We start from the raw sequence: 27,177 nt of genomic DNA on the forward strand, positions 1-27,177 counted from the left end.
TACTTGCAGTCTTATTATCTCTGGAATGGACTCACCAAGATGGTGGTGGATGCTGGGACATTGAATTGAACAAGTAGGTAGATTTTTAATTAGTAACAGTTTCAAGGGTTGTGCAGAGCAGGCTGAAAAGTGGAGCTAAGGCCAAGATGAGATCAGCCAGTTCAGGCAGACCAGTTTCAAGAGGCAGAATTCTTACACAGAAGAGTACAACAGTACCACTGATATCATGCGTAGGATGACGAGAAATGGATAAGAGACAGCATTGCAGATGGTGTTATAAGTGGGCTGCCAGTCGTCAGTCTTCAGTTTCTGGTGAGTTCATCTTTGTTGGTTGTCATATCATGGACAAGTCTTTGAGATACGTTGCACTCACATTTTTCTGGTGCATGAGTGGCATGTGTACATTTCTAACTAAGCCTAACCATGATTTAAAGGAATCTGATGTAAAGAGGAGAATATTTGAATCGGAAAGGAAAATTTTCTTGTGCGTTGAGATTCATGATAGCCATGAACTAATTTAAAATAAGCTTATTGGATTGTGGAAATTTACTTTTAAGTATTTGCAGCCATTAGACTACTATCTTATAAGTCTGGAATTTTCACTTTTGAAGAGAATCATTTTAATCAAAATGTTTGCAGATGCTTAGTGCTGTATTGTAACTCCCAAATCTTTAACATTATACTGAATTATCCCAAAACTAAAGCATTGACAAAATAACTTGCTTGTGTGGATGTAAATGTTTGAATTTTTGAAACCAGTCTTTTGAGGCCAGAAGTTATGGGATCAGCTTGATCATGGTTTGAAGCGATTGTCACACATTCTTGATTGGAGTTCATACAGATCCTTGAAATGGAATGAAGTGAAACAAAAATAATTCATCGTTTTAGCATTATAAGTTGCATACATTTAATCCAATATGGCATAAATATATGCAATGAAACAATGGCAAAACTTTATATTGCAATCCTTTGAAATCACTTTTGGTTACTCGCTGAATTACGAAGCAATGTTTCCCGATTATCCAGTTGTATAACAACATGGTTTGTAGTACTGTAAGTTTGACACTATTTCAATATGTCCTCAATACAAGGGAGTGCATTTGACTTTTCACATTCTAGAACTAACTAGCTCCTTGATAGTATTGAGATCAAGTTCACGCAATTTACTTGTGACCCACTGGAATAATGTTGCTTGTGAAGCTGCTTGCATATATCTGCTTTGAGTGAAATGCTTTTTGCACTTTGTAATATCTAATTATTTGACATCTTTTTGATGCTATCCTTGAAAGGCTTATTTATACACAGCCAAGGTCTGAATAATGTGCTTAAACCTGTCAGAAATACCTGCCATTTTGATCAATCTCCTATTACAGACTTTACGATCAAGGTAGGATTTGCGCATATTTCATATGAGCAAAAGTTTTATTTCCTTTGGCTAGTCCTCTTGGTCTCCAATAATTCTTTGTTCCATTTCTTGGAAATGTCTCATCCGTCCAGTCTTTGAGATGATCGTGGATGACGTACCTTTCAGAAACTTCCTGAGCATTTTTCTTGAACAGCACATTAATGTTAGACCATCTGCCTTTATAATTTAGAATTACTATGCCCAATGTCGTTGCATGGTGAGTCAATTTTATTAAGGAAATTTTTTCACCAATGTTGTTTCATGGTCATTGTGTTTCCACTATTTCCAATGCTAGCCAATTGACGAGCATTATTCTTGTCACATGACAAAACGATGGGATTTATTGTCTCATTTAAGTGGCTGATTCTGAAATATTCACTTGGCTGAGAACTAAATCATGTATTTTTAGGTAATCTTGTACATCACCTGCATTGGCTTTGAATTCAGGAATACTGTTTTCTCACTTCTTGGTACATGATAATATAAATTTGCAAATACTAGTTAACCCATTCTGCTTTTCCACTCAGCTGAATGTGAGCTACATACTTTACAGTGCCTTCAAGAGCAAATGTTATAGATCATTCTAGGCACTGAGGTTAAGATTCATTTTGATTTGAGGTTAAGATTCACTTCAGGCTTATTATTATCAATTAAATTTCCTTTCTTGCTGTCTGCCTTGCATTCACAAGCTTTTTGTCTGCAATTCTCTGTCTTTTTGGATTGCAGTGTCTGTAATTTTCTTTGAAACTGGATGTTTTACAGTTGACTTTTATCCCAGTGTGTAACTTCTAGAAGAGTGTCAGTCATCTGGGAGATGCAGATCTAAGTTTTTTTTTCCCATGCTTTGCTTTTTAAAAGTAATGTTAATTTCAGCTTTGACAAATCCCTTTTACTGACAGTTTTCCGAGTTTGGCTCGAGCTTAGTCAAGTGATGAGGCAACCATTTTGGGTCAGTACTTTCCCTTTTTTCAAAAAAATATTTTTGGCTCATTTAGAGTCTTCGGCATTAAAATCAAGCAGTCGAGGTTGAATGTCAGTCAAGAGTCTATTTTTTTTCCTGTGACTGCAAAACAGCAGAAAATTATTTTTTTGAGCAACAGTCAAGAAGCTGACTTTTTGCATGAGATTGAATTTTTTTTGTTTGTATGAGCACGTCCAGTATCTAGGCTTGTTGAATTTATAGTATTATAATTTACTCTAATGCCTCAACTGATCAAGTGGAGACCTGGGTGGATTTGGCCTCTGAATTTCATCTGCACTCAACCACCTAACATTCTTCTTAAAATGTACCATTAGTCTTACTCAAATGTGCAGATCGTTATGACTAATTGAAACAAATATGGAATGCTGGAGAAATTCAGCAGGTCCGGCAGCATCTGTGGAGGGCAAATGTGTTAATGATCTGAAGAAGATACATGCCAGACTTGCAATGTTAACTCCGCCTCTCTTGGCAAAGAACCGCTGTATTTCTCCAGCGTTCTGTGTTTATTCCAGATTTCCAGCATCTGCAGTCTTTTTTTGCTTTTATTCAAGCATGACCAACTGTTCAATATTGTTGTGAAAATGCTGATACTCCCTTCTTAACAGTAGTGTGGATGTTCCTACACTCAAGGATTATGTTTACGAAGGGAGCTCACCACCTTTTTATCAGGGCTAATTGAGTTGGGTAATAAATTTTGGCCTACTTGGTGATGCCTTTATCCCATCAATGAATGGTAAAAAAGGAATATTGACTTGAAATTGGATGAGGGAAACCTTTGGTTGTCTTTTTGGGAGTTTAGTTGCAAGCAGGATTGAATGTTGAATGTATAGTTTAATGGGATAGAGGCAATGAGACCAGGCTTCAGCATGCATTCTGGAGTTAGCTTTGTGGATAATGTTGCTAATGGATGGTATATGGATGAGAAAGAGATGATTAAGGATCACTCTGGACATTTCCAAAGTGATGGCACAGGAGTGGGAAGAGAAGCTTTTTTGGATGTGCTCCACATTGAATTGATAGGGAGCAAAATGAACAAGATCAGTCCACCAACAAGGATAATAGATGGTGTGGGAGCTTCAACCATGTAAAGCAGAAGATCAACAGCGGTGAGAATTGATCGTGTACCTAATCAGTTAAAATGACGTGACCCCAATCAAATCTACATCAGTTCTGTGTAAGACAGAAACAGATCACTGTGTGCTGTCCTGACCTAATGAATTCCAAAATGTATTTTCTAAGTTCTTAAATATTAGAAGGAAAGACCTTGTATTTATCTAGCAACTTTTCAGGACTCGAGCCTGTCTAAAACATTTTACACCAAGGAAACCATCTCACTGAACTGTATTCTTTGTTCTGAGGCAGGAAGCATTGCAACCAATTGACACACAGACCTATAGTTAGCAATGAAATAAATGATACATAAGTTTGCGGATAACATGAAGATTGACTGGGTGATTAATAATGAGGAAGAAGGTCCTGGGTTATGCAAGGTTGTAGATGAATTGGTCAGGTGGGCTGATCAATGGCAGATGACATTTAACGCTAATTATGAGGCAATGCATTTTGTGAGAAGTTAACAAGGCAGGAGTATTCAATGAATCTGTAATGTTTTAGAGTAGATTTGTAGCTCGGGTAATGGATGTTGTGGTTGGTTGGCCCGCTGAGCTAGCTCACTTTTCCACTGATGTTTCGTTACCCTGCTGAATAACATCACGACAACCTCCGATGAATTACTGTTGTGTTTTCCTGCCTGTTGTTTAAACTCTGGTGTCCATTTGAGCTAGATTACCTTCAGGTGTTCCTTCACAGTGGAGTGTATATGAGGTCGAGTTCTGTGTTTATTGCCTTTCATCCTGGAGAGCCAGGCCTCTAGGAATTCCATGCGTGCCTCTACTTAAACTGTCCTAGTCGAATTGGTGATTTTTCTATTTCCATGTGGATGAAGGTAAGTAAGTATTGCTCGTGTCTTTTTGTTGCCTGTTGATGTTTGTTTGTGTACCCTTGTGGTTCACTCGCCTCCATCCACATGGATAAGGAAAATCACCAATGAGTGAACCACGAGAGTATACATCAACAGGCAACAAAAAGACATGACCAATACTCACTCATCTCCATCCACATGGATAAGGAAAATCATCAATTCAACTGGGACAGCACCAGGATCCTGGGACTGGCGAAGCAGAGACCAGCATGGGAATTCCTAAAGGCCTAGTTCTCCACTCAGAAAGCTATTAAGAAACATTATAGAGTTAGACTCTGTATACACTGTCTACTGCAAAGGAAAACCAGAAGTGAGGTAATCCAGCTCACTGGACTCCAGAATTTTAAATAACAGGCAGGAAAACGCAACAGCGCTTCATCAGAGGCTGCACTGATGATTTGACCCAGCAGTGTAATGAAACGTCTGCAGAACAGTGAACCAGCTCAGCGACCCAACCAACCACAATACTCAGTGGCAGGACATTAGGAAGCCAAGGAGCAGAGAGATATTGGGTGCTCATCCACAGCTCCCTGAAGGCAGCAAGATCAGTTAATATGGTAGTTGGTGCATATAGGACATTTGCCTTTTGAAGCGAGGCATAGATTACAAGAGAACGCAGGTTATGTTATAGCTACACAGGACTTTGGTTAGGCTACAGCTGGAATACTGTGCAGTCTGTTCACCACACTATAGGAATGGCGAAATTGCACTGGAGCAGGTGTACAGCAGACGCACCAGAGGTTTGCCTGGATGGAGCAGTTTGGTTTTGAGCAGAGGCTAGCTAAGTTTGGATTGTTTTCTTTAGGGCCAAGAAGGCTGAGAGGTATAGAAGGTTATGAAGGGCATGGACAGAGTGGATGGGGGAAGCACTGGTTCTGCTTTGAAAGGCCACAGGGCTTTTGTAGTGCTGGGAGTGTCTCTATCTGTGGGTTCTGAAGCCCGGGTTCAAACCCTATCTGCTCCAGAAGTGTGTCATAACGCTACTGAAGAAGTTAATGAGAAAATATCTAACAAGCGAGCATAATTTTAATGGAAAGACAAGCATTCCACCTGCTTATCCAAGTAGTTTTTAAATTGACGTTTCCTGCCTCAACTACCATTCTAGACTCCCATCACTGGGATTTAAAAAAAACCTCTGGTTTGTTCTAAACCTCTTATCTTTCATATAGAATAGATTCTACATTCTATTCAATTCTATGTGAAAAATAAGAGGCTTAGAAGAAACCAGAGATTTTTTTTTAATCCAGAGTGTGATGGGAGTCTAGAATGGTAGTTGAGGCAGGAAACGTCAATTTAAAAACTACTTGGATAAGCATGTAGAATGTCATAACTCAAAGCCATGGGCCTTATATTGGAAAATGGGCTTCATGTAGATTCAGAGGAATTTTTCTTTGTTAGTGCATACTTGATAGGCCAAGCAAGGGTTTTTTCTGAATTGTGTGATTTCTATGATTATAAATGACTGGATGATTGCATCATCTTGAAACATAAATATTGATGAGAATGTCAAGGAGACTTCCTTTTGTTCTTCAGAGAGTGCTGTGAGATCCTTGATAATAGACAGAGCAGATGTTTAATATCTCACCTCGACAATTTGTTTTGTACTGTCTCAGCAGTTACTTGTGTGTGCATTTGAATTATGTTCTCATTTCTTTGGAGTGTTGAATTCAAATCCAATTAACTTATAGGCAACAATTTTACTATGGATCCAGGTCTAACAGATTGTGGAAATTGATGTGTTGCTGATGTTTAATTCCAGCACTTAAGGAGTCTTTTTATCAATAAACAAGATGTCGATTTGGATACTTGAGAGATGGTTATTTGGATGAACAAGTACTGTGTAAAATCAGGCACTTTCATAATTTTCAGCTTCATTGTAATATCGATAATGTGAGCAAAAGGATGCCAGTCAAAAGGCTTGGTCTCTTACGGTTGTTATGAATTGTGACTTTAAAGCTCTAATGGCTTAAGTCTTTTGACCAAGTGTTAATTCTGCTTTTGAGAAAATCATTGAGGCTAGAGCCACTTTAAAGAATTTGGATAACTCCATTACTTGGATGTTGATAGAAACGCTCTTGCCTAATTAAATCCTTTCATTATTACAATCATTGGTTTAGGTTTTTAACTGAAACCCTGGATAATTTGTCATTTTTCTTTGAATACCCATGAATCTGTACTGAATCAGTTTAGCTAGAGGTGTGGGCAGAAAATTCCCAAGATTCACTGCACTCTGATGAAATTCCTTAACTCAGTCCCAAACGGCTTGACTTTTATTTGGAAACTGTTTGCCCTTTGGTTCTGGTTGCCCCGCCAGTATAGGAAATGCCCTTTACGCATCTGCTTTGTGTATCTTAAGAATTTTGTGCACTTACTTTAACTTGCCTCTTTGTCTTTTGAACACTTAGAGAATATAGAACCAGTTTCCTCAATCTGCCCTAGGAGAATTGTGCCATGCCAAGAATTAGTCCGGTGAACCTTTGCAGCACTTGCAAATTGTAAAATGTCTTAAATACCAGCCATTTAAAATACTGTAACACCTTTTTTTTTGGGATATATTTACCTAATGAACCCCAGTCAATCTACTCCTGGTATCTTCATAAGCCATTTGGTCCATAAAGTCTGCTTGCTGCTCTGTTGTAGATTCGTCTCAGTTGAATGTGCTGACCCCAGCTCTTATTTCCGTAGCTAACCACCTTTTTTGCCTTTTCTTTGTAAATGTTGAATCTCCTCAAATAATCTGTTCCAAGTGTTGGCCACCTTTCAATGCTGATTCCGTGCAGCTGACTGGCATGCCTCTCCAACTCCAAGTTGAGTCACGATGATACAGGAGTTTGGTGATGTTAACTGCTCTATACACTGGGACTTGGTGGGTTAATGTTGAGCTTTGTCAGTAATGTGGCCTTTGAAGTGGGCTCTAAGTAAGTGCAAGAGCTTAAGGATGAAAAGGAGATTTAGTGTACGAAAGGTAGGGCAAAAGTGGTACATTCGAGGCTAGAGTCTGAAGAAAGTTTGGGATGTGTTAGAGGAGATCTGTACATATAGGTCATGTCAATGCTATTAATTTTCATACAAGTCTGACTTCATTAATTGCAAACAAACTTTACATTGTTTTCCAACTTTTTTGTTCTCTGATTTTACCCAAAGTTTTTCTTTAATATGCATAATACAATAGAAGTGAACTGTTCGAATTAGTTGTGGCAGCCTAATTGTCTTTGTGCCTGTTAAAGACCAGACCAACACTGTCTCAAAATACATTTAGATGCTAACCTAGAAACAACATTTCCTTTTTGTTTTAAAAAGGGTAAGTGTAAGGTATTGTGTTCCAGCTGTAATTGAACTGGTCAAACTACCAGGCTTGAAGCAAAACACACTTTATTCTTAGATGATAATTAAAATACAAACTTAAGAATGAAGAATTGGAATAACCTAATCCAATGGGAAACTTAGCAGAATAACAGATATTGAAAGAGTTGCTATTTAGTAGTTAAATATAGTAACGTCCCATAATTGCGCCCTTTGGCAAATGCACATTTAGGAAAATAGATTATTTCACATGCAATGCTCCAGCCTAGGAGAAAAGAACCTAAAGAAAACTAAGTGTGTGTGTGTTGTGAAAGAGAGAAAACTGAAGCATTTGCTGCAGCAGGAAGAGATGTATAGAAGCTTCCAAACCCCAGCAGCTACTGAAAGTTAAACTAAAATCCTGATTCTGTGGGTGCTTGATCTCACCCCTTCATGCTGCTTCTATTGTTGCAACCTAAGTTTGTTTTTAAAGGCCTCAAGCTGTTCATTTTATTGGTTTGGAGTGGACCATTCGGTACCTCTGTCTCAACATCTTGTCCTTTTTTTTAAAAGATGAAAAAAGAAAATCTGCATCTCTTAAAGTCATAGTATCATAACCTCCTACCCACTGCCCTAGATGGGAGAGGGCATGAGTTTGGCAGATGCTGTCAAAGAAGTCTTGGTGAATTTCTGTGATGCTTGCTGTAGAATGAGCATTGTGCTGCCACTGTGCCAGTGGTGAAGGTACTGTAAACAATAGGTAAATTACATCAGTTGTAAATGCTGCTGAAATTGTGCAATCATTAGGTCTGAATCAGGAATATTCATTAATGAGGGAAAAGGTCATTTTGATGAGGCTGAAGATGGTTAGGCTAAGTGCGCTACCTTGAACCCACACGTGGATATCCTGGAGCTGAGATGACTGACCTCCAACAATTGCAACCATCTTCCTTTTTGTGGTAGTCTCCACTCGACCAGTGGAGACTTTTCTTCTAGGGAGTGTTCCTGGATGTCTCATTTGGCCAAATGCTGCCTTAATGTTCAGGACAATCTCAATTGTCTTTGTTTTTTGGAGTTCACCTCTTTTGTCCACGTTTAAACTAAGGCTGTAATGATGTAAGGAGTTGAGTGGTGCTAAAAGAACCCATCTATGTATCAGTGCACAGGTTATTTGTATGCAAGTATCACTTGATAACATTGACCATGCTATCTTTTTGCTAATGATTTGAGACTGAGAATTTGGTAATTGGGCTAGGTTGGATTTGCCTTGTTTTGTGTACAGGACTGAACTGGAAAGTTTTCACATCGCTGGGTAGATAACCAATATTGCATCTGTACTGGAACAGCCAAGCTAGGGGTGTAGTTAGTTCTGGAGCATGAGCCTTCAGTATTGTTGCTCAAATATTGTCAAAATTTGTAGCCTTAGTTGAAGGCATTGAATGCCACAGTTTGTTTATCATTCTGAGTAAATCAAATTGATTTGAAAACTAGCATCTGTGATGCTGAGGATCTTGGGAGAAGATTAAAATGGATCATCTCCTTGGCACTTCTGGTTGAAGATGGATGCTGTTGCCTTCCCCTTTTCACTGATGTGCTGTGCCCTCCCAGCGTTGACAGTTGGTACTTTGTTAAATTCATTCACAGGATTAGAGCGTCTCCATCCCCATCCCTAATTGCCCAGATGACAGTTAAGATTGAACCGCATTGTTGTAGGTCTGGAGTTACATGTCAGCCAGACCAGGTAAGGATGGCAGTTTCCTTCCCTAAAGGGCATTAGTGAACCAGATGGGTTTTGTCAACAGAAAATGAATTCATGGTTATCATTGGACTGTTAATTCTGGATTTTTGTCTTTGAATTCAAATTCCACCATCTGCCTTGATATTCGAACTTGGATCCCCAGAACATGACCTGGGTCTCTGGTTTAACAGTCTCTCAATAATACCACGAGGCCATCACCTCACTTTTTATGGACCCTCCACCTGCTGTTTAGCTGTTTTAATTCCACCACTATGACAGGATGTGGCAGGAGTGCAGAGCTTGTATCTGACCTGTCGGTTATGGGATTGCTTACCTTGTCTATTGTACACTGCTTAATGTTTTGGCATGCAGAGCCTCCTGTGTTGTATTTTATTCTGGTTAACACCTCGTTTTCAGGTACGCCTGATGTTGCTCCTGGTCTGCCCATCTGTACCCTTGGTTAAGTCAGGGTTGGTCTTGTGACCTGGGGCAGTGGTATAGTGGGGAATATGCTGGGGCTGGAAGTTTTTAGCTTGTGGTTGAATACAGTGCTGGTGATGACTTACAATCCCTTGCAGATGCCAAGTTTTGGGTGGTTGGATCTGTTTGTCGTATACATCATTTTGTAAAGCAGTAGTATATCTTTTAATAGAGGATGTACACAATGTAAAGGTGGGATTTCATTTCTGCAGTTATTGTGTGGTTGCTCCTGGTGATAATCATGATGTGTCTGCAGCAAGTAGATTGAGGTCACAGTCATCACTTGAGAGGGAGGCACTATGTGGCAGTCAAAAGGAGGTTTCTCGCCCGTGTTTCACCTAATGGGTATTGGGGTCCAGAGTCAATTTTGAGAACTCTCAGAGCAATTTCTTCCTAACTGCACCACTGCAGTTAGGTGCGTCAGGATATGCATAGTAAAAGTGGTAGTATCTAGGACAATAGCTATTTCCCGCTCTCTGGCTGTCCCAGCTACAGTTTTGTTTGTATGACTATGCCAAGCTGATGCTTGACTAATCTGCAAGATGGTGCTCCAAGTTTTGGCAAAAAATACCATGTTTTGGCACATCTTAGGATGAAAGACCTAGACTTTGCCAAGAGTTAGCACGATCAGTTCTGGTGATTAGGTTAAGTTGTCTGGTTTTATTCCTTTGTTTAGTCTTTGTATTAATTTGATATAACTGTACAGCCTATTAGGTGAATTCAGACAGTTCAGAGTTACCTAAATTAGTTTTGGAGTCAGATGTAGGCTGGATAAGGTAAGGATGGCTGGTCACCTTTTACGATCATGAGCACATGGTCCATCATTATATTAGGGTTTAATTGATCTGCAGTGGTGACTACAGGCTTTAACCTGGGTCCTGGATCAACATTCCAGAGACATAATTGTTAGTTTGCTTAACAGTACCTTTCTTGGGTCCCTATGCTCTGCATTTTAATGTACTGTTTCGATTTATCGGTTTTTCTGTTCTATTTCTGTAGAAACTGCATTGGTTCCTCTGTATAGTTGTATGTTATTGGTTTTCAAGCTAAAACTCCTGTAGTTTAGAATTTGGCATCTTTTTATAGTTGTAGATCTACAGTACGTGTTTGAAAAGGAGCAACAGTCAGCTATTTTAGGTGATTGTGCTAAGTGTTAGGAAAATCCATACGGGAGCATGCCTCATTGAGTCATTAAAAATCTTTGTGGTGAATTAGAAATTCCTTCCTGTGTTAAATGTTGGTTTCTGCATTGACCATGTGCTTATGGATAGCAATTGAAGTCATGTTCTTTACCAAAAATTGCACCAACTTGTTTTTCAGCATAACTGAAACCTAAGAGTTCTAAACTTGAAGTTTGAAATTACCATACATTTCAGGACTGATGATGTAGATTAATACATAATACGACATCATCTTGTAAAAATATGAACCAAGTCTGCTAAAAATCCATTTGAATGGAAAGTATAAGGATAGATTGTTACAAAATTTTGTTTTCAGCTTGACACAATTCATTAATTGCTATATGTGCCTTTTTTTTTGCAGATCTCATTCAGTGTACAAATGAGATGAATGTAAACATACCTCAGCTGGCAGATAGCCTTTTTGAAAGAACTACAAATAGTAGCTGGGTGGTGGTATTCAAGTCTCTCATCACAACTCATCAAATGATGGTTTATGGAAATGAGGTAAGTGTCAAAAAAAATTTAGATCATTGGTTGTGAAAGGTGAATGAAATGAAATATTTCTGTTTCATTGCCCCTTTCTAAGAAGGTTTAAAGTTAAGCTTTTTAAATAAGGATTAATTGTGCAAAACCCAGGCTTTTTTTGGCTTTGAGTAAAATAAGGTATCAATCATTGTTCTGAAAATGACCTTTCTGAAATATTTCTCTTATCCTTGATGTCATGACAACTATATTATTTGCTGGCAACAGATAGGATAGGAAGAACTTTCATTTTATTTTCCACTTTTTGTTCCCTCAAGACATTGCAAAATGCTTCATAACCACTTAACCTTAGAATAGTATTCAAGGTTTCACAGCAAATACAGTAGATTATTTGTGCATGGTGAGTTAGATGCATGTCTAGTTGATGTGTTTTGTGGGAGAAATGTTGCCAAAGACAGCTCTATTTTGAATGGTGTGATGGCGTATTTACTGCCACCTGAACAGGCAGTTTGTATCTCAACTTCATTTCCCTCCACTTCATTAAATTGTTGGGCTAAGCTGTACACTGCAATTCTAGAATGGGACTTGAATCTGCAACCAACTGAGTGTTACCATGAAACTAAGCTATTAGGTGACTCCATTTCTGAAGAAGGGTGCAGACTCAATGTCAGCTTTCCTGCTCCTCTGATGCTACTTGGCCTGCTGTGTTCGTCTAGCTCGACACCTTGTTATCTCTTAGGTTAGGTAACTGCTTGGCTTTCTGATAATCCTGTTTTTTACGTGGAGCATTTTAGAGGCATCAAAAGTTGTCCTATCTAAATAGCACTCAAACAGTGCTGGAGCATTTTGCTGAGCATAAAGTTGTAGGGAAACACATTCATTAGGTTGTGCGTCTTATTGAAGTAATACCTTTTGAATGCAACAGTATGAAGTTGGCAACTTCAGAACAATATTTGAGCTTGGGTGAGATACATTATGCAATGTTAGGCCATGTATAACCATTTAATATTTCTTTTAAAAGTAAAATAATGTAAAATGTTTGGGTTTTGGGGGGTTGAGGAAACAACTGTTGTTCAAGCAGAAACTAATTATTTTCTAACCTGTACAGCGTTTTATTCAGTACCTAGCTTCAAGAAACACCTTGTTCAACCTGAACAATTTTCTAGATAAAAGTGGGTTGCAAGGTGAGTGTGAATTTCATTTTTTACCTGTTGTACATTGGTGCATTATTTCTACCCGAAAGCAACAATGAATCATGCGAAAAGGGTGCTGATTTGGCTGTATCATTAATGTTATGGGGATGCAGCAAGAATAGTTAACTGTCAGTCTTTGTTCTTAGACCAGGCAGATTCTGATTAATATTACCATAGGAATGCGACAGAGGCTCGGTGGGGAAGAAGGGGATTGTGAGGATGTAATAAATGTACAAATTCCTATTGTTTGCTAAATCAGGGTCCTGTACATTAATATACACAGCATCTCTATGCACAAATGCATGAGACAAAAGGATAATTCATGTTATAATGGTTTCTGTTGTGATTTTTAGCACAGTTAGGATTATTTAATCAATGTTGTCCAAGGGCAGAATCATAATATTGAGCTTGTTGTTCAAAGACTTGTGATTTGAGCACAATGAGCATGTTGCTTGCTGTGAATGGTCAACACAACATGTTGATGCGCTCTGCCAGTTGCTGGTTCACATCCCTGGCATCACATTAGCCTCATGATCGTCACAGGACTTGTGTGGTAGGCAAGAATATCTTCTTTGGCATGGCAACATCCTGTTACTGGTGGTTACCACTCATGGGCATTTTTATTCTTCACCTGTGGGACGTGGGTATTGCTAGGTTGGCCAAAATTTATTGCATACCTTTAGTTACCCTTGAGCAAGGCCTGGTTAGCTGATGCCTTGAGCCACTGCAATCTATCTACTTAAGTAGACCTGCAAAACCATGAGTGATGGAATTCCAGGAGTTTTTGACCCAACAACAGTAAAAGAGCGATGATTGATTTATTTCCAAGTCCGCATAGTGGATGGCTTCAAGGGAAATTTGTAGATGGTGCTTTACCCTCTATACGCTGTCTTGCCCTTCTAGGTTGTGGGTTTCAAAGGTATTAAATAGTTGAGTTTCTGCAGTGCCTCTTGTAAATGGTACGCACAGTTGCTACTGAATGTCAGTGGTGGATGTGGTGTCATTCAAACAGACTGCTTTATCCAGATGTCAAGCCTCTTGAGTGCTGTTGAAGCTGCATTCAGCCAGGCAAGTAGGGAATATTCCAGTGCAGTCCTGATTTTGTGCCTTTTACACTAGGCAATAGGGAGTCAGGAGGTGAGTTACTTGCTTCAGTATTCCCAACCTCTGACGTGTTCATGTAGGCAAGTTTGGTCTAGTTCGGTTTCTGGTAACTCCTGGAGTGATGATATGGGGATTCAGTGAAGGTAATGGTATTTAATGTTAAGGGGTGATGTTTAGATTGTCTGTCTCTCTTCGTGCAAATGAGCATTTGTGTGGCGCAAATCTTGTCACTTTTCAGCCTAAGCCTGGATTGTGTTGAAGTTTTGTTGCACTGGGACATTGGCTTTCAGTATCTGAGGAGTCGTGAATGGCACAATCATTGACGAATATCCCCACTTCTAACCTTATGGATGAATGAAACAGCTGAAGACACTACTCTGCAAAACTGCTGCAGAGATATTCTAGAGCTGAGATGACTGACCTCTAACAATTGCCAAAATCTTGCTTTTTTGCCTGATATGACTCTAACCACCAGAGTTGTCTGAGTATCATTGACCTCTAATTTTGCTAGATCTCTTTGCTGTACTTGGCTAAAGTGGTTTACTGCAAAATAGTAGAATGAGTGAGCTGGCCTTAGTCTGTTCAAATTTATGGAAATGATTATTTGGGAGAGGAAAAGATCAAGTGTACTGTGCACCATTCAGGGCCAAAAGTAGAATGAGTTTGTGTAAGAGGCAGTGAACAATGATTTGATCAGAATAGCCACTATTATGTAGCCATTGTCAGGCAGGATGGCTTTGATGCATCTTACCTCAGCATTAAGCTAACTCTGGTGAGTGGATGATTAGGGCTGTTATCGTGAGATTGTCAATAAAATTGTTGCATGTGCGACTGCATGATGTCCACGTGTTGATCAGTGAATGTATTCTTTCTGTAAATATGGAGATTGGTAGATTTTTCAACTCGTACATTAAGGAAAGGAAACTTAGATTTCCAAGTTTTTAGATCATGAATTGACCTCATCAGTCAACTTTGGACTTGTCAAAGACAGCATGTCCCTCACTGGCCTGGATGGTAATGATAATATCCTATGCACCATGTGTTGAATTTAAATTGCTTCAATATGTATGCCTTAGACTACTTTCTTCACTACCTCTTGTCTGTCAGTCAACATCAATCAAAGTGGATTTTTTTAGCATCGTCTTAGTGGACCTAGGAAAGAAATAAAGTCAGTGGTAGCGGCACAGCAGAGATTCATCAAAGACTGAATGTTAAGACAGCTAGTTTGAGGCAGAAATAGTGGCAAAGTGTATGAGCTAATAACTATTGTTTCAGAAGATGTTGTTAAGGGATAATCCGTACACAAGCAAGGAAGCCATGAAGGATTGACTCTTCAGGATTCTAGAGTGGAAAGATAACCCATTGCAATCAAAAACCTTTCTGGCAGTCAAATAGATCTGGGTAGACCAAGCAGTGGAACTTGCTGGTTGATAAGATGGTATTGAAACAGTCTGCCTCAGTTGACCATATGAAAGATTTGCTGGGAGAGTGATACATGATGCGTTGTGGCTGTGGTCCTATAGAATATTGTTTGTTATTTTTGGGGGGGTGGGAACACATAAATTTAATGCAAGTCTGAGCAATTCTCTTAATTGGAGGAACGACAGAGGAACCGACTACATAGTTTCTAGAGAGTTTTGTTACCTCTGGCATCAAATCACATTGAGCAAGGAACAAGAAGCAGGTTTGCTCTGCAGCCATTCCTGATGGGTTGCAGTATTTACACCAATTGGCTGACACAAATCTAGAAATGATGAAGAACGCTTTACTGAGGATTCTACAATTTAATCTTGCCAGTCATCTTCCAAGAAGTTTACCCAATGTAGGTCAAATGAAATGACAAAACTAAGGGTCCTGAATGTTTGCTTGTACAATAAGAACATTTAGCTTCTTGAAGCATAGCGTTGAATGTAATGGAATTTCAGTTAATTTTCCTCCAAAATGAATTAATGACTCATCTGTGTTAAAGATAACTGCTGTTAAAGGGTAAATGGAGTTAGGTTGCAGATCAGCTGTTAACTTATCAAGTTGTAGCACAAGCCTGAGTGACTAAATAACCTACTTTGATTTCTGTGTCCTTCATTATGTTTTGAGATGGGTATTTGTTACCTTCTTTCGTGTGATGGTCTGGTATAATCGCCTATTCCTTAAATATGACGTATATTACAAAAAAAACACACTGTTCTTAATGCTGGAAATCTTGTTCAAAAGATGTGTGAATGGTTTGAATGGGGAAACAATGTGTAGATTGGAAACAGAACATCATGATTGGTTTCCTGAACTCTTCTATGTCCAGGCATAAATTTGCCCATATCTACTTCATAAACAATTCACAAGTATTTAACAAAATTACTTCTTCTACTGAAAAACCATAATAAATGTTTATTCCTCATGAGATGCTTTGGTTTTTTAACATAGATGTTTTGTGTGTTTAAGGATACGACATGTCTACTTTCATCCGGCGCTATAGTAGATATCTAAATGAAAAAGCAGTCTCCTACAGACAGGTTGCTTTTGACTTCACAAAGGTGAAAAGAGGGTAAGGACAAATAACAATCAGCAGTAACATGATTCTGCCAAAATTGATTTTTCCTTTGTATAGTTTACTTAGATAGCTGCAGCTCAGTGGGAGCCAATAGTAATGTTGTACCTGTTGATCATCTAGTGAGCTCTGAGTTGTCTTAACAACAAGTCTTTGGCACGTGTATGACCTATAATTTGATAGTCCTAATTTGGGATTAAATTTGTATCTTGATGAACAAGAAATGATTTCCTTTTATGAAGGCAGTGACAAATGCTGCATGCCTCCCTTTAGCACTTCACCCAAGTGGCCGTTTCTCATGGTGATTATCAGTAAATTATTTGACATTGTAGGACGCATAGTGGCAAAGCATCTGACTCACTTTGCCCAAATACAAAGTGCAGTGATAATGGGAACTGCAGATGCTGGAGATTCCAAGATAATAAAATGTGAGGCTGGATGAACACAGCAGGGATGCTGCTTGGCCTGCTGTGTTCATCCAGCCTCACATTTTATTATCTTACAAAGTGCAGTGCTGCCTTATGAGTTTGAATGTTTGTAGAATCTCAGTAGTAATGATTGGAAGATTCAAGAGCTATACGTGAAAATTATTTTCTTTGAGGATCCTGGTGGATACTGCCTTCCGTCATAACACATTCCTGTCCCTTGGTCTGAGCAAAGAATAGATGAAGTGTACTTTTGTATTTCTTCAATGGCACCATTGTCTCAGTGCAAATTCAACTGTGGTCAGAAGATTACTGGCAGCCCAGAATCAAGAATCTGACTCTGGCAATCAGGCTCTTTTTCCAATGTTCTAGCAGGGGCTACTTGTTTGTGGTCAAGATTCGAACCCCTGCCTTTTTAAACTTGCCCCAGAATGGGATCTGGGGAAATACTAGTAATGTCTAAAGTCACTTCACTTAGTCAGCTAATTTAAACGAATACCAAGGAGCAAGCCGATGTGTCACTCGATTGGAAACGGTTTCCGTGCATGTACCCATGAAGCCATTTGTAGAATGTTGTTTAAAAATACAAATCATAATTAAATCAATTTCTTAGCTCATGACTAGGCAGCAGCAGAGGAGCAAGAAAGTTGGCGTTTCGGGTCAGGTCCCTTCAGAAAAAAACTTCTGAAGAAGGGTTCCGACCTGAAACGCCAACTTTCCTGCCCCTCTGCTGCCCAGCCTATTGTGTTCCTCCAGCTCCACACTGTTATCGTTGACTCCAGCATCTGTAGTTCTTGCTGTCTCTTAGTTCATGACTGTCTTGATTTGCAAATATTGGTCTTGGGCTTGGGGGTACCGGCAGAGGAGGAGAGAAACAGTGGCAATTATGGATTTAAAAATGAGGAAGAAGAGGGGAATAACGTTACAAGTATGTATGTCAACTTGAATTTTTTTCTTTGATTTATTAAAAATACTATCAGCCATGTAGCTTTACCTCTAGAAAAGAATGAGTCACCTTCATGTTTCTGCCCTTTGTACTGTAGCTGCATCTCAACGCAATTTATTGCATTATTAAGCATTCTGCAATGTTTTAGTTACGTAGAAAAGCACTAATCTTAAGTTTAAGAGAATGTTCTCCTACAGTATAATATGTACTATAATATGGAAGAATCATTACAAATGATTGAAGCCAGTTAACTAATTTATGGAAACAGCAGAGGGGAAAGGGTAAAAGTTGCACAGGCCAGTCTTTACATTTGTGGTTTCATAATTTTCTCATGTTTTAATGTGCTTTGCTTCAATTGCTTTGAAATGCAGCCAGTATTCTGTGGAAGAATTACGCTATTGTTTGTTCACAGTCCAATCTAATAATCTTCCACAATTTGAAACTTTTCCAAAAACACTTAAATGCTGCTAAGTGGTCCTTAACCACCTTTCATAGAATAACAAGCGATAGTAGGAACTGCTGATGCTGGAGAATCTGAGATAAAGAGTTGTAGATTTGGATGAACACAGCATCAGCAGGAGCAGGAAAGCTGACGTTTCGGGCTTGACTCGAAGCAGGCCCGAAACAACATCAGCTTTCCTGCTCCTCTGCTGCCTGGCCTGCTGTGTTCGTGAAGCTCTACACCTTGTTATCTCATACAATAACAATTCAGGTTGAGACTTTGAACGTAACAATACCCCTGTGCAAGTAGTTCCGTGTTGCAAATGTTTGTATGACTTGAACATACTTTCAATAATACACTGGCTAAAACTGTCAGCTATATTTCAGCTTTGAACGAACTGATGTCCTGTAAAGTTCAGCATGCCCTCCTTGTTTCATACTTATTACTGTCTGCTTATTATTACTGTACATGAAATCCACACTACCATGAGATGGATTTGTGCAGCCTCATTCTTAATTTTCCACTCGTTAGCATACTTTTTAAACATCCTTTTGCTAGACTGAGGAGAATGCATCTGTTCACTGAAGAATATTGGAATTGTAATTGGTTCATTGCATACATCTCAGATATGTACACCACACAGTTTTACCACACACTATATCACCAATCAAGGTAATGTAACTGTATTTTAGTCATTATTCTACAGTTTTAACTAAGCTACTGATAGTGTATTTTGTCATACTAGCTCTCCTGACTATAAGTTATTTGAGACTTGTTTATATAAGCATTTTACATTTAATATATACTTATTTCATTAGGGCTGATGGAGTTATGAGAACAATGAGTACAGAGAAATTGCTAAAGACTATGCCCATTATACAGAATCAAATGGATGCACTGCTGGACTTCAATGTGAGTTTTGTTTCTTGCATATAAACTTTCTTTTGGATATAATAGTTCTGAGTGTTTTACAGAGAGCCCCAGATTTATTTAAATGTAAAGGGTCCTTCCATGGATCTAATTGTATGCTCATGTCAATCAGGTGAGTAATTGCGAAAATGTTTTCCTTGACATGGCAGATAAACCCAAGATTTGCACAATATGGAGGAGCAGACCAGTTTTCTATGTAATTCTCTGGAGACTGCTTTAATTTTGATACCCATTAAAATTTCAGAAATGATTTATTTAAATTTGATTAAAATATGCTCTCCTATATTTTTCTTTATGCAAATGATAATAGGCCATTCACTATTAAATGTATTTTGAAGTAAATTAAAATAAACAAGAATAAAAAGTGCAAAGTGGTTGTAAAATAACAGAAGCCTGCTGTATTTTGCAAAGTGTATTTTAACAATTTAGAGGAATGTCAGTGCAATAATGTTTGGGTTTGAAATATGTAATGAAGATTGGGAATTGAAACATAATTTCCTCTTACAAGCAATAATTCAGCATTATATAGTTGTGCTGAATGGGAGGCTTTCCCACAGTCCTCCTCCAGGCTGGTCATTATGTTGTTAGATAGAGCAGTGGCAGCAGAGGCAAGCTGGCATGCACTGAGACCTCTGACTTGTGTGGCAGTCAATGTGGAGGAATAGACATTCAGTTGTAAGTAAATCTGTTAGAACAGGTTGAATTTATTGTCAAGTCAAACCATGATGTGTCAATCATCCTCATTGCCTTTTTGGCTCTCATTTGAAGATGCCATTGGCCCCTGAATGGACTCTTTTTTTTTTTGGTGGATGGTCACGATCTCCCGGATCTCTGGTGTCAAGTAAATTTACTTTGCCAATATACCTGGTATAAGAGGATGTGATATTTTTCACTTGTCTTTTTTGTGTTCACTTGAGTCTTAATTTTTAAGTTTCTTTCCCCCTTTTTTAATATTGTGCTTTTGACTCAGCAGTGCTTCACATTTGAATTGTGTCGCAGTATTGCAAATATAGTTTGGGGAGAGGTGGAGAAATTTCTTCATACCAATGTAAAGCTGATTTGTATTGCCAGAATTGATGTTTTGCGGAACCAAGTGACAGAATTCAATTTATTTGTATGTGAATTGTTACATTTGGTAAAAGTCCAACTGTTGCAATTAGTAGAAGGCTGGATTATGTAGAAGAGTAGAGAGAATTTGGGGTGAAGATTCAGCAAAATAACAGTTGAAATAAATAGGGTTATTATAAGCTAATGGAATATTTCTCTTTGTGGCCATAATATAAAGTAAAAGTAGAACTGTGATGAGTTTAAATAAAATCTTTCTGTTATATATCTTTTGGACTTGCCTGTAAAGGAATTTTTTTGGGAATCTACAACAAGGGAAAGCTTAGGAAAAGTGAAGCTGTTGTCGTCGGAGTCGTGGAGCTGTACAACATGGAAAAAGACCTTTTGGTCCAACTCGTCCATGCTGACCAGATATCCTAAATTAATGTGGTCCCACTTGCCAGCATTTGGCCCATATTCCTCCAAACCCTTATTGATTTACCTATCCAGATGCCTTTTCAAATGTTGCTATTGTACCCGCCTCCACCACTTCGTATGGCAGCTCATTTCATACATACGCCATCTTTTTTAAATCTTTCCCCTCTTCATTTAAACCTATGCCATCTAGTTCTGAACTCACCCACCATGAGGAAAAGACCTTTACTATTCACTCTGTCCATGTTCTTCATGATTTCAAAAACCAGTCATGTCGCCCCTTGGCCTCTAATACTCCAGGGAAAATAGCCCCAGCCTATTTAGCTCTCCCTGTATCTGCAGACCATTTAACTGGCACATTTTTCTTTATACAAATGTATCTCACTGCCTGCAGGTGGGACCTGTGATCTAATTTCTCTATCGCAAGCTTGTAGTCTGAATCTATACATCTGATAACTGAGCTGGGAGTACTGGAATTGTCAATGACGGAAGATGGAGACTACACATACGTGTTTTATTTCCTGTAGTTGCCCATATTTAAATTTGGTTTCCCCCAGACCAGTTGGTGAAATTGTAATTGTATTTGAATATCTATTTTCTCTTGAAGCACAAGTCATGCTCAAGAAACATTTTTACGCTCGCTTCTTATTTTTAAAATTGCCGTTGATGCAACAAAGTACTTCACTAAGTTTTTATGTCTCTCTTTTTTTGCATTGGGCATCATAGCTCTATAATAATGTAATTGGACTGGTAACTTTGAGGTCTGGATCTAAGTAATGGGAGCATGAGTTTAAATTGTGTCACATCAGCTGGTTGGTCTAAATTCAGTTGAAACTGGAATAAAAAGCTACTGAAGTCAATAATAGTGGCCATGAAGCTACTGAATTGTTGTGAAAACCCATCTGGCTCATGAATGCCCTTCCCTGAAGGACATTGGTCAGACTAGGCAGTAGGACACAAGTGTGACTCCACGAGGATTTTTATGACTCCATGCTCTGAGCCATGTGGTTCACTCTTAACCGTCCATAGAAGTGACTTAACGAACCACTTGGTATAAACGTGGAAGTGGCTCACTATTTGCTTCCTGATGGGAATAAATGCTGCTTGCAATCCCAACAAACTTGGACTATATCTTTTCTAAAAAAGACATTTTTTTGCATTGTGTGTAATGTCACTTTTTTTTCCACATTTGTTCACTAGTTTTCCTCTTTCTGGCACCTGTCATTTTTGTGTGTTTACATGTTTGTTTAGCAACTTAGGAACACAAGTAGGCAATTCAGCCTTTTGAACCCAATGTGCCATTTGGCATGATTGATTTTACCCTGGTCTCCATGCTGCTTTCCTGCTTACTCCCCATAGCCCTTTTCCCCATTTTTCATTAGGAACATATCTATTTCTTTCTTGAATCAGTTGATTTGATTCTGTCTCCATTGCAGCCTGTGTAGTAATGAGTTCCACAGATTCACAACCCTCAGAGGTAGTTCCTGCTCATCTCCTCCGGTTTTGATCCCTTGCTTGCTCCCTCCCTTGCTCCATCTTATTAGAGGCTGTCCCACAAGGGGGAACATCTGTTCAACGTCTCCCTTTTATCAATCCCCTTTCACATTTTTTTTAAACCAGTCACATACCCCCCCCCGCCTCCCCAAAACCCCGCCCTCCCTCAAACTTCTGAACTCCAGTGAGCCCAAGCTTAAACCATTGAACTGCTCCTCATATGATGGCCCCTCCATTCCTGAAATCAATGTGGTGAACCCCCTTTGAACTTGCTCCAGTACCACTGCATCCTTCCTCAAGGAGACCAAAACTGGACACACTGCTTCAGGTATGGTCTTACCAACACCCTTATTATTATAGTAACACTACTTTAGTAATCCAGTCATTTTGCAATAAATGCCAGAATCCCATTTGCCTTTCTCATTGTATGCTGCACCAGCATACCCACTTTCTGCAATTCTTGCATAGATGCTGAGATACCCCTGCACTGAAGCATTTTGAATCTGCTTCCTATTTAAATAATAATTTGCCCCTTTTTAATTTACCAGCCAACATGCACAACCTCACACTTAACCACGTTAAACTCCATCTACCAGATTATGGCCCATTCTCCTAGCCTATCAGTATCCATCTGCAAACTCTCTAGTTCTTCATCACAGCCTATATTCCCAATTATCTTCATATCATCAGTGAATTTTGACATGTTACACTCTATCCTTGCTTGCAGATCATTTTTTTTTTGGTAGATTGTAAACAGTTGAGGTTCGAGAACTGAACCCTGCGGCATCACTAGTTCCAGTTTGCCATCCAGCGAAGGACCCATTAATCTCAACCCTCTACTTTCTGTCAGCCAGCCAATCCTTTATCCAAACCAATACTCTTTCCCCCGTGATCTAACTTTCTAGATTACTTTTTTATTCAGCACCATTGTCTTCTGGAAGTCTAGATATACCACATTCATCGGATTCCAATTATCCACCTTGCTGGTTACATTCTTTTTGGGAAAAACAAACTCCCAGGTTTGTAAAGGACGACATGCCTTTCATGAAACTGCACTCACTGGTGAATAGTGTTTGTTTTCCAAGTGTCAATTATTTCTTCCTTTTTATGTTTAACTTGAGCAACTTCTGCATTATAGAGGTCCATCAAATTGGCCCACAGTTTCCCACTTCTTGCCCGTCTCCCCTCCTTGAATAAGAGTGTCGCATTACCATGTTTCCAATCCATTGGTACTTCATCAGAATCCAGGACATTTTTTTGAAATGTCATAACTAATGCATCTACTATGTTTGCTGTCGCCTCCTTTAATACCCTAGGATGCAGGCCATCAATCCCATCAATTTACTTAAGATGTTCTCCTTAATTATAGCGTATTTGTATCTTGACTTATGTTTGTCCTTGACTTTATATTCATATCAAAACAATAATCAGTGAATAACCTTCATTAAAAATGTATTAAGAATTTTTTGTTTTGTGATGGAAGAAATATTTTTTAAAATTTTCAGGAATTTGTGGGGCCTAATATCCCAACTGCAGATTGTTCTTTTGCTTTCTTAGCTCAATGTAATGCAGTGTAATTCCATTTAACACTCACATTTGAAATATACCTCCCACAGCTATATCATGTACTATGTATTTGATGTTTCAATAAAATATCAATCCCATGAAAGCTTTTAATTGTTCAGTTAATGTAAAACCACTGTTGTGACTACAGCAAGAATAGAAACAGACAGAATTGGCAGTTGCAATTTTGGAATCTTACTCTGGGAGCTATTATCCTAATATGCAAATACTCAGTTTCCAAAGACAATTGCATCATGTCTATGAAGTCTTGTAACTGGTCTTATGTAGTTGCGAAAAAAAGTTTTGTTTTTTGCAACTTAAAAACAACATGCTAAGTTTGTAACCCCTGATTATTGCATTCATATACATTGGATTCCTACCACTATCACGCCCAAAAAATTTATATCTTGGATGGTGTTCACGTTTATTTTCGACTTGCAGAAACAGCCAGGAAAACATCTCAAGTAGAAAATGATAACATTGTAATGAACCTGGCATCTTTTTCTGTCTCCCAGGTCAGTGCCAATGAACTCACAAATGGAGTGATCAATGCAGCTTTTATGCTTCTGTTCAAAGATGCCATTAGACTTTTTGCAGCTTATAATGAAGGGATCATTAATTTATTGGGTAAGTTTTTATTCTGCTTTTGGACAAGAAATGCAAAACTAGCTGTTAAGTACATCACTTTTGAAAATAATTTGATACACTGACATGTATTTCATAGATTTTGCAGGCTGAAATGACTTATTCTTGGACAGCCTATTTTGTAGATAAATTTCTTTATTCTATCTCAATGTCATTGGCCATCCTGTGCATTTTTAATTTTTTTCAAGGGCAAAATGTGAATGTAATGAGGGGGAGTCAGGAATTTTGCTTAACAATCTAGTGCTACTTTCTACCCAACTATTCCATATGGCAAAGCTTCATTTAATGTTTGTAATGTGGGCATATTATTAATGATAAATGTTACTGTTTTGAATTTTCAACCTTATGGAAAAATCTTTCAAAACTTACTGTTATTACTGTATTCCCTAGGCTAAAAGTTGAAATCCTTTGTTTGCCGTGTACAAGGCCTGTGCATTTAACCCCTTTAGCATTGTATTTTGTAGTTTCCACAGCTGGCTGCATTACACCATTTTGTGGTTGATACATTATTTTCTTTTTCAATTATTGTATGTGTGCGCTCTTCCTGTTGTACAAGCATAATATTTGAGGTTGAAGGATTGATCGGGAGTACGTTGGAGTCAAATTTAATACTTGTAAAATATGGACCAGGCCATGAGTATCTCATTACAAATCAAATATGAATTCGAAGTGGGTAAGCCTCCGAAAAAGACTACATTTGGTTGTCCCTTCAGATTAGGAGTATTAAAACATTATCATTATGTGGTACTTAATCAGTCTATGATCCGTTAACTGAACGTGGCAGTTGACAAGTTGTCCAGGCTCCAACAGGAAGATTGCAGAGCAGTGAGCTCATACTCCAACATGGAAAATCTAATTAATAACTCTGGAATAAGGTGCTTGTTTTATTTAGTGATCATGAAACTCCTGGGTTGTTAAAAACCAAGCTGATTTGTAATTGATCATCACAGGGCAAAATCAGTCTTTGCCTAGTCCAGTCCCCATGTGACTCAAGCCCACACCATTATCGTTCATTCTTTTACCAGTGTTTGAATTGACCAAACAAGCCACTAAGTTCAAGCCACCACAGGAAACTCTAATAGTAGTGACACCAGATGGATCATTCTGTATTGACCTAGGCACCAAAGCAGCAAAGGCATGTCGTGCTTAATTGCCTCTGCACAATCCTCCTCCCTAAGATTTGTGATAAGTGCTAAAAATTGGAAGGGATATCTCACTGACCAATTCATTAAAACCTGATGCAGTCATATTTATTGAATCATACATTACGACCAATATCCTAGATTATTCCACCAATATTTCTGGATGTGACCTGTTACAGTGATGGTACAGAGTCACTGGCAAGTATGCTGGGAGGCTTCAACATTGACCATGGATACCATGAAACCTCATGGGCAAAGAAACCACTTGAATACCGTCTGTAGTCTTTCATCAGTTGATGAACCCTTCTGTTTCTGTGCTGAAAACTCAAATTAGGTAACAAAAGGAGTAGGCTGTACTCTAGGTTTCCACCTAATTAATAATGACTCAACTGTACACTGAGTCCTGAAGGAAAGATCTGCAGGTTAGGTCTGTAGCAGGTGGTGAGTGAACCACCAGGATAGGCTCAGAACTGATTTAGCCTTCAAAATTATGTATCAGTGCGGCACTGAGTATTGTATTCAACAGAATATATAACCTCATGGCCTGGCATAACTCTTAGCATTACCATGAAGTAAGGGGTTGACCTGAGTTCAATGGGGCATGGAGGTGAGCCATCGGGAGCAGCACAAGGCTTACCTAAAGAAAGAAGACACTAATTTGAAGCTACAGCACACATCTATATAAGATAACAAGGTGTAGAGCTGGATGAACACAGCAAGACGAGCGCCATCAGAGGAGCAGGAAAGCTGACGTTTCCGTCTAGATGCTGCTTCAGAAATGGAGGAACGGAAGGTGGATTCTGAAATAGAGAGAGGTGGGGAAGCGGATGGAAGATGGATAAAGGAGAAGATGGATGGAGAGGAGACAGACAGGTCAAAGAGGCAGGGCAGGGTTGGAGTTAGGGAGGGGATAGGTCGGTCCAGAGAGGACTGGCAGGTCAAGGAGGTGGGAATAAGGTGAGTAGGCAGGAGATTGCGGCGGGGGGTGGTGGTTGGGGCTTGTGGTGGGAAGGGTGGTCAGAGGACAGGCTAGGGAGGCGGGTACGAGCTGGGCTGGTTGTGGGATGCGGTCGGGGGAGGGGAGATGTTGAAGCTTGTGAAGTCCATGTTGGGCTGCAGGGTTCCCAAGCAAATTGAGATGCTGTTCCTGCAACTATCAGGTGGCATTGCTGTGGCACTGCAGGAGGCCCAGGATCAACATGTTGTCCGAGGAGAGTGGGTGGTGGAGTTGAAATGGTTCGTGACTGGGAGGTGCCGTTGTTTGTTGCAAACTGAGCTTAGGTGTTCCACAAAGTGGTCCCTGAGCCTCGGCTTGGTTTCCCCAATTGTCGAGGAGGCCACAACAGGAATGGTGGATACAGTATACCATGTTGGTAGATGTACAGGTGAACATCTGCTTGATATGGAAGGTCTTCTTGGGGTCTGGGATTGGGGTGAGTGGGGGAGGTGTAGGAGCAGGTATAGCACTTCTTGCAGTTGCAGGGAAAAGTGCTGGGGTTGGTGGGGACTGTGGAGCAGACAAGGGAGTCACTGAGAGAGTGGTTCCTCTGGAAAGCATAAAGGTGGGGAGGGAAAAATGTCTTTGGTCGTGGGGTCACATTGCAGGTGGCAGAAGTGTGGGAGGATGATGTGTTGGATCTGGAGGTTGGTGGGGTGGTATATGAGGACGAAGGTGATTCTGTTTTTGCTTGTTATTGTGGGCAGAGGGTGTGAGGGATGGGTTGTGGGAAATGCGAGACA

General features: G+C 39.3%; 1 protein-coding gene across 19 annotated transcripts in view; it reads left to right on the plus strand.

Annotated features, from left to right (window-relative positions):
- Window positions 1–27,177, plus strand: part of picalma (phosphatidylinositol binding clathrin assembly protein a) — a 128,469-nt gene that overhangs the window by 24,464 nt on the left and 76,828 nt on the right. For all 19 annotated transcript variants that reach the window (XM_059646577.1, XM_059646567.1, XM_059646571.1 and 16 more), the window contains 5 exons: window positions 11,411–11,553; window positions 12,641–12,716; window positions 16,266–16,368; window positions 19,003–19,096; window positions 24,166–24,277. In XM_059646577.1, the coding sequence (XP_059502560.1) occupies window positions 11,411–11,553; window positions 12,641–12,716; window positions 16,266–16,368; window positions 19,003–19,096; window positions 24,166–24,277 (528 nt within the window). The remainder of the gene's footprint in view (window positions 1–11,410; window positions 11,554–12,640; window positions 12,717–16,265; window positions 16,369–19,002; window positions 19,097–24,165; window positions 24,278–27,177) is intronic.

Source organism: Stegostoma tigrinum, chromosome 6 (genome assembly GCF_030684315.1).
Source record: "Stegostoma tigrinum isolate sSteTig4 chromosome 6, sSteTig4.hap1, whole genome shotgun sequence".
Lineage (NCBI taxonomy): Eukaryota > Metazoa > Chordata > Chondrichthyes > Orectolobiformes > Stegostomatidae > Stegostoma > Stegostoma tigrinum.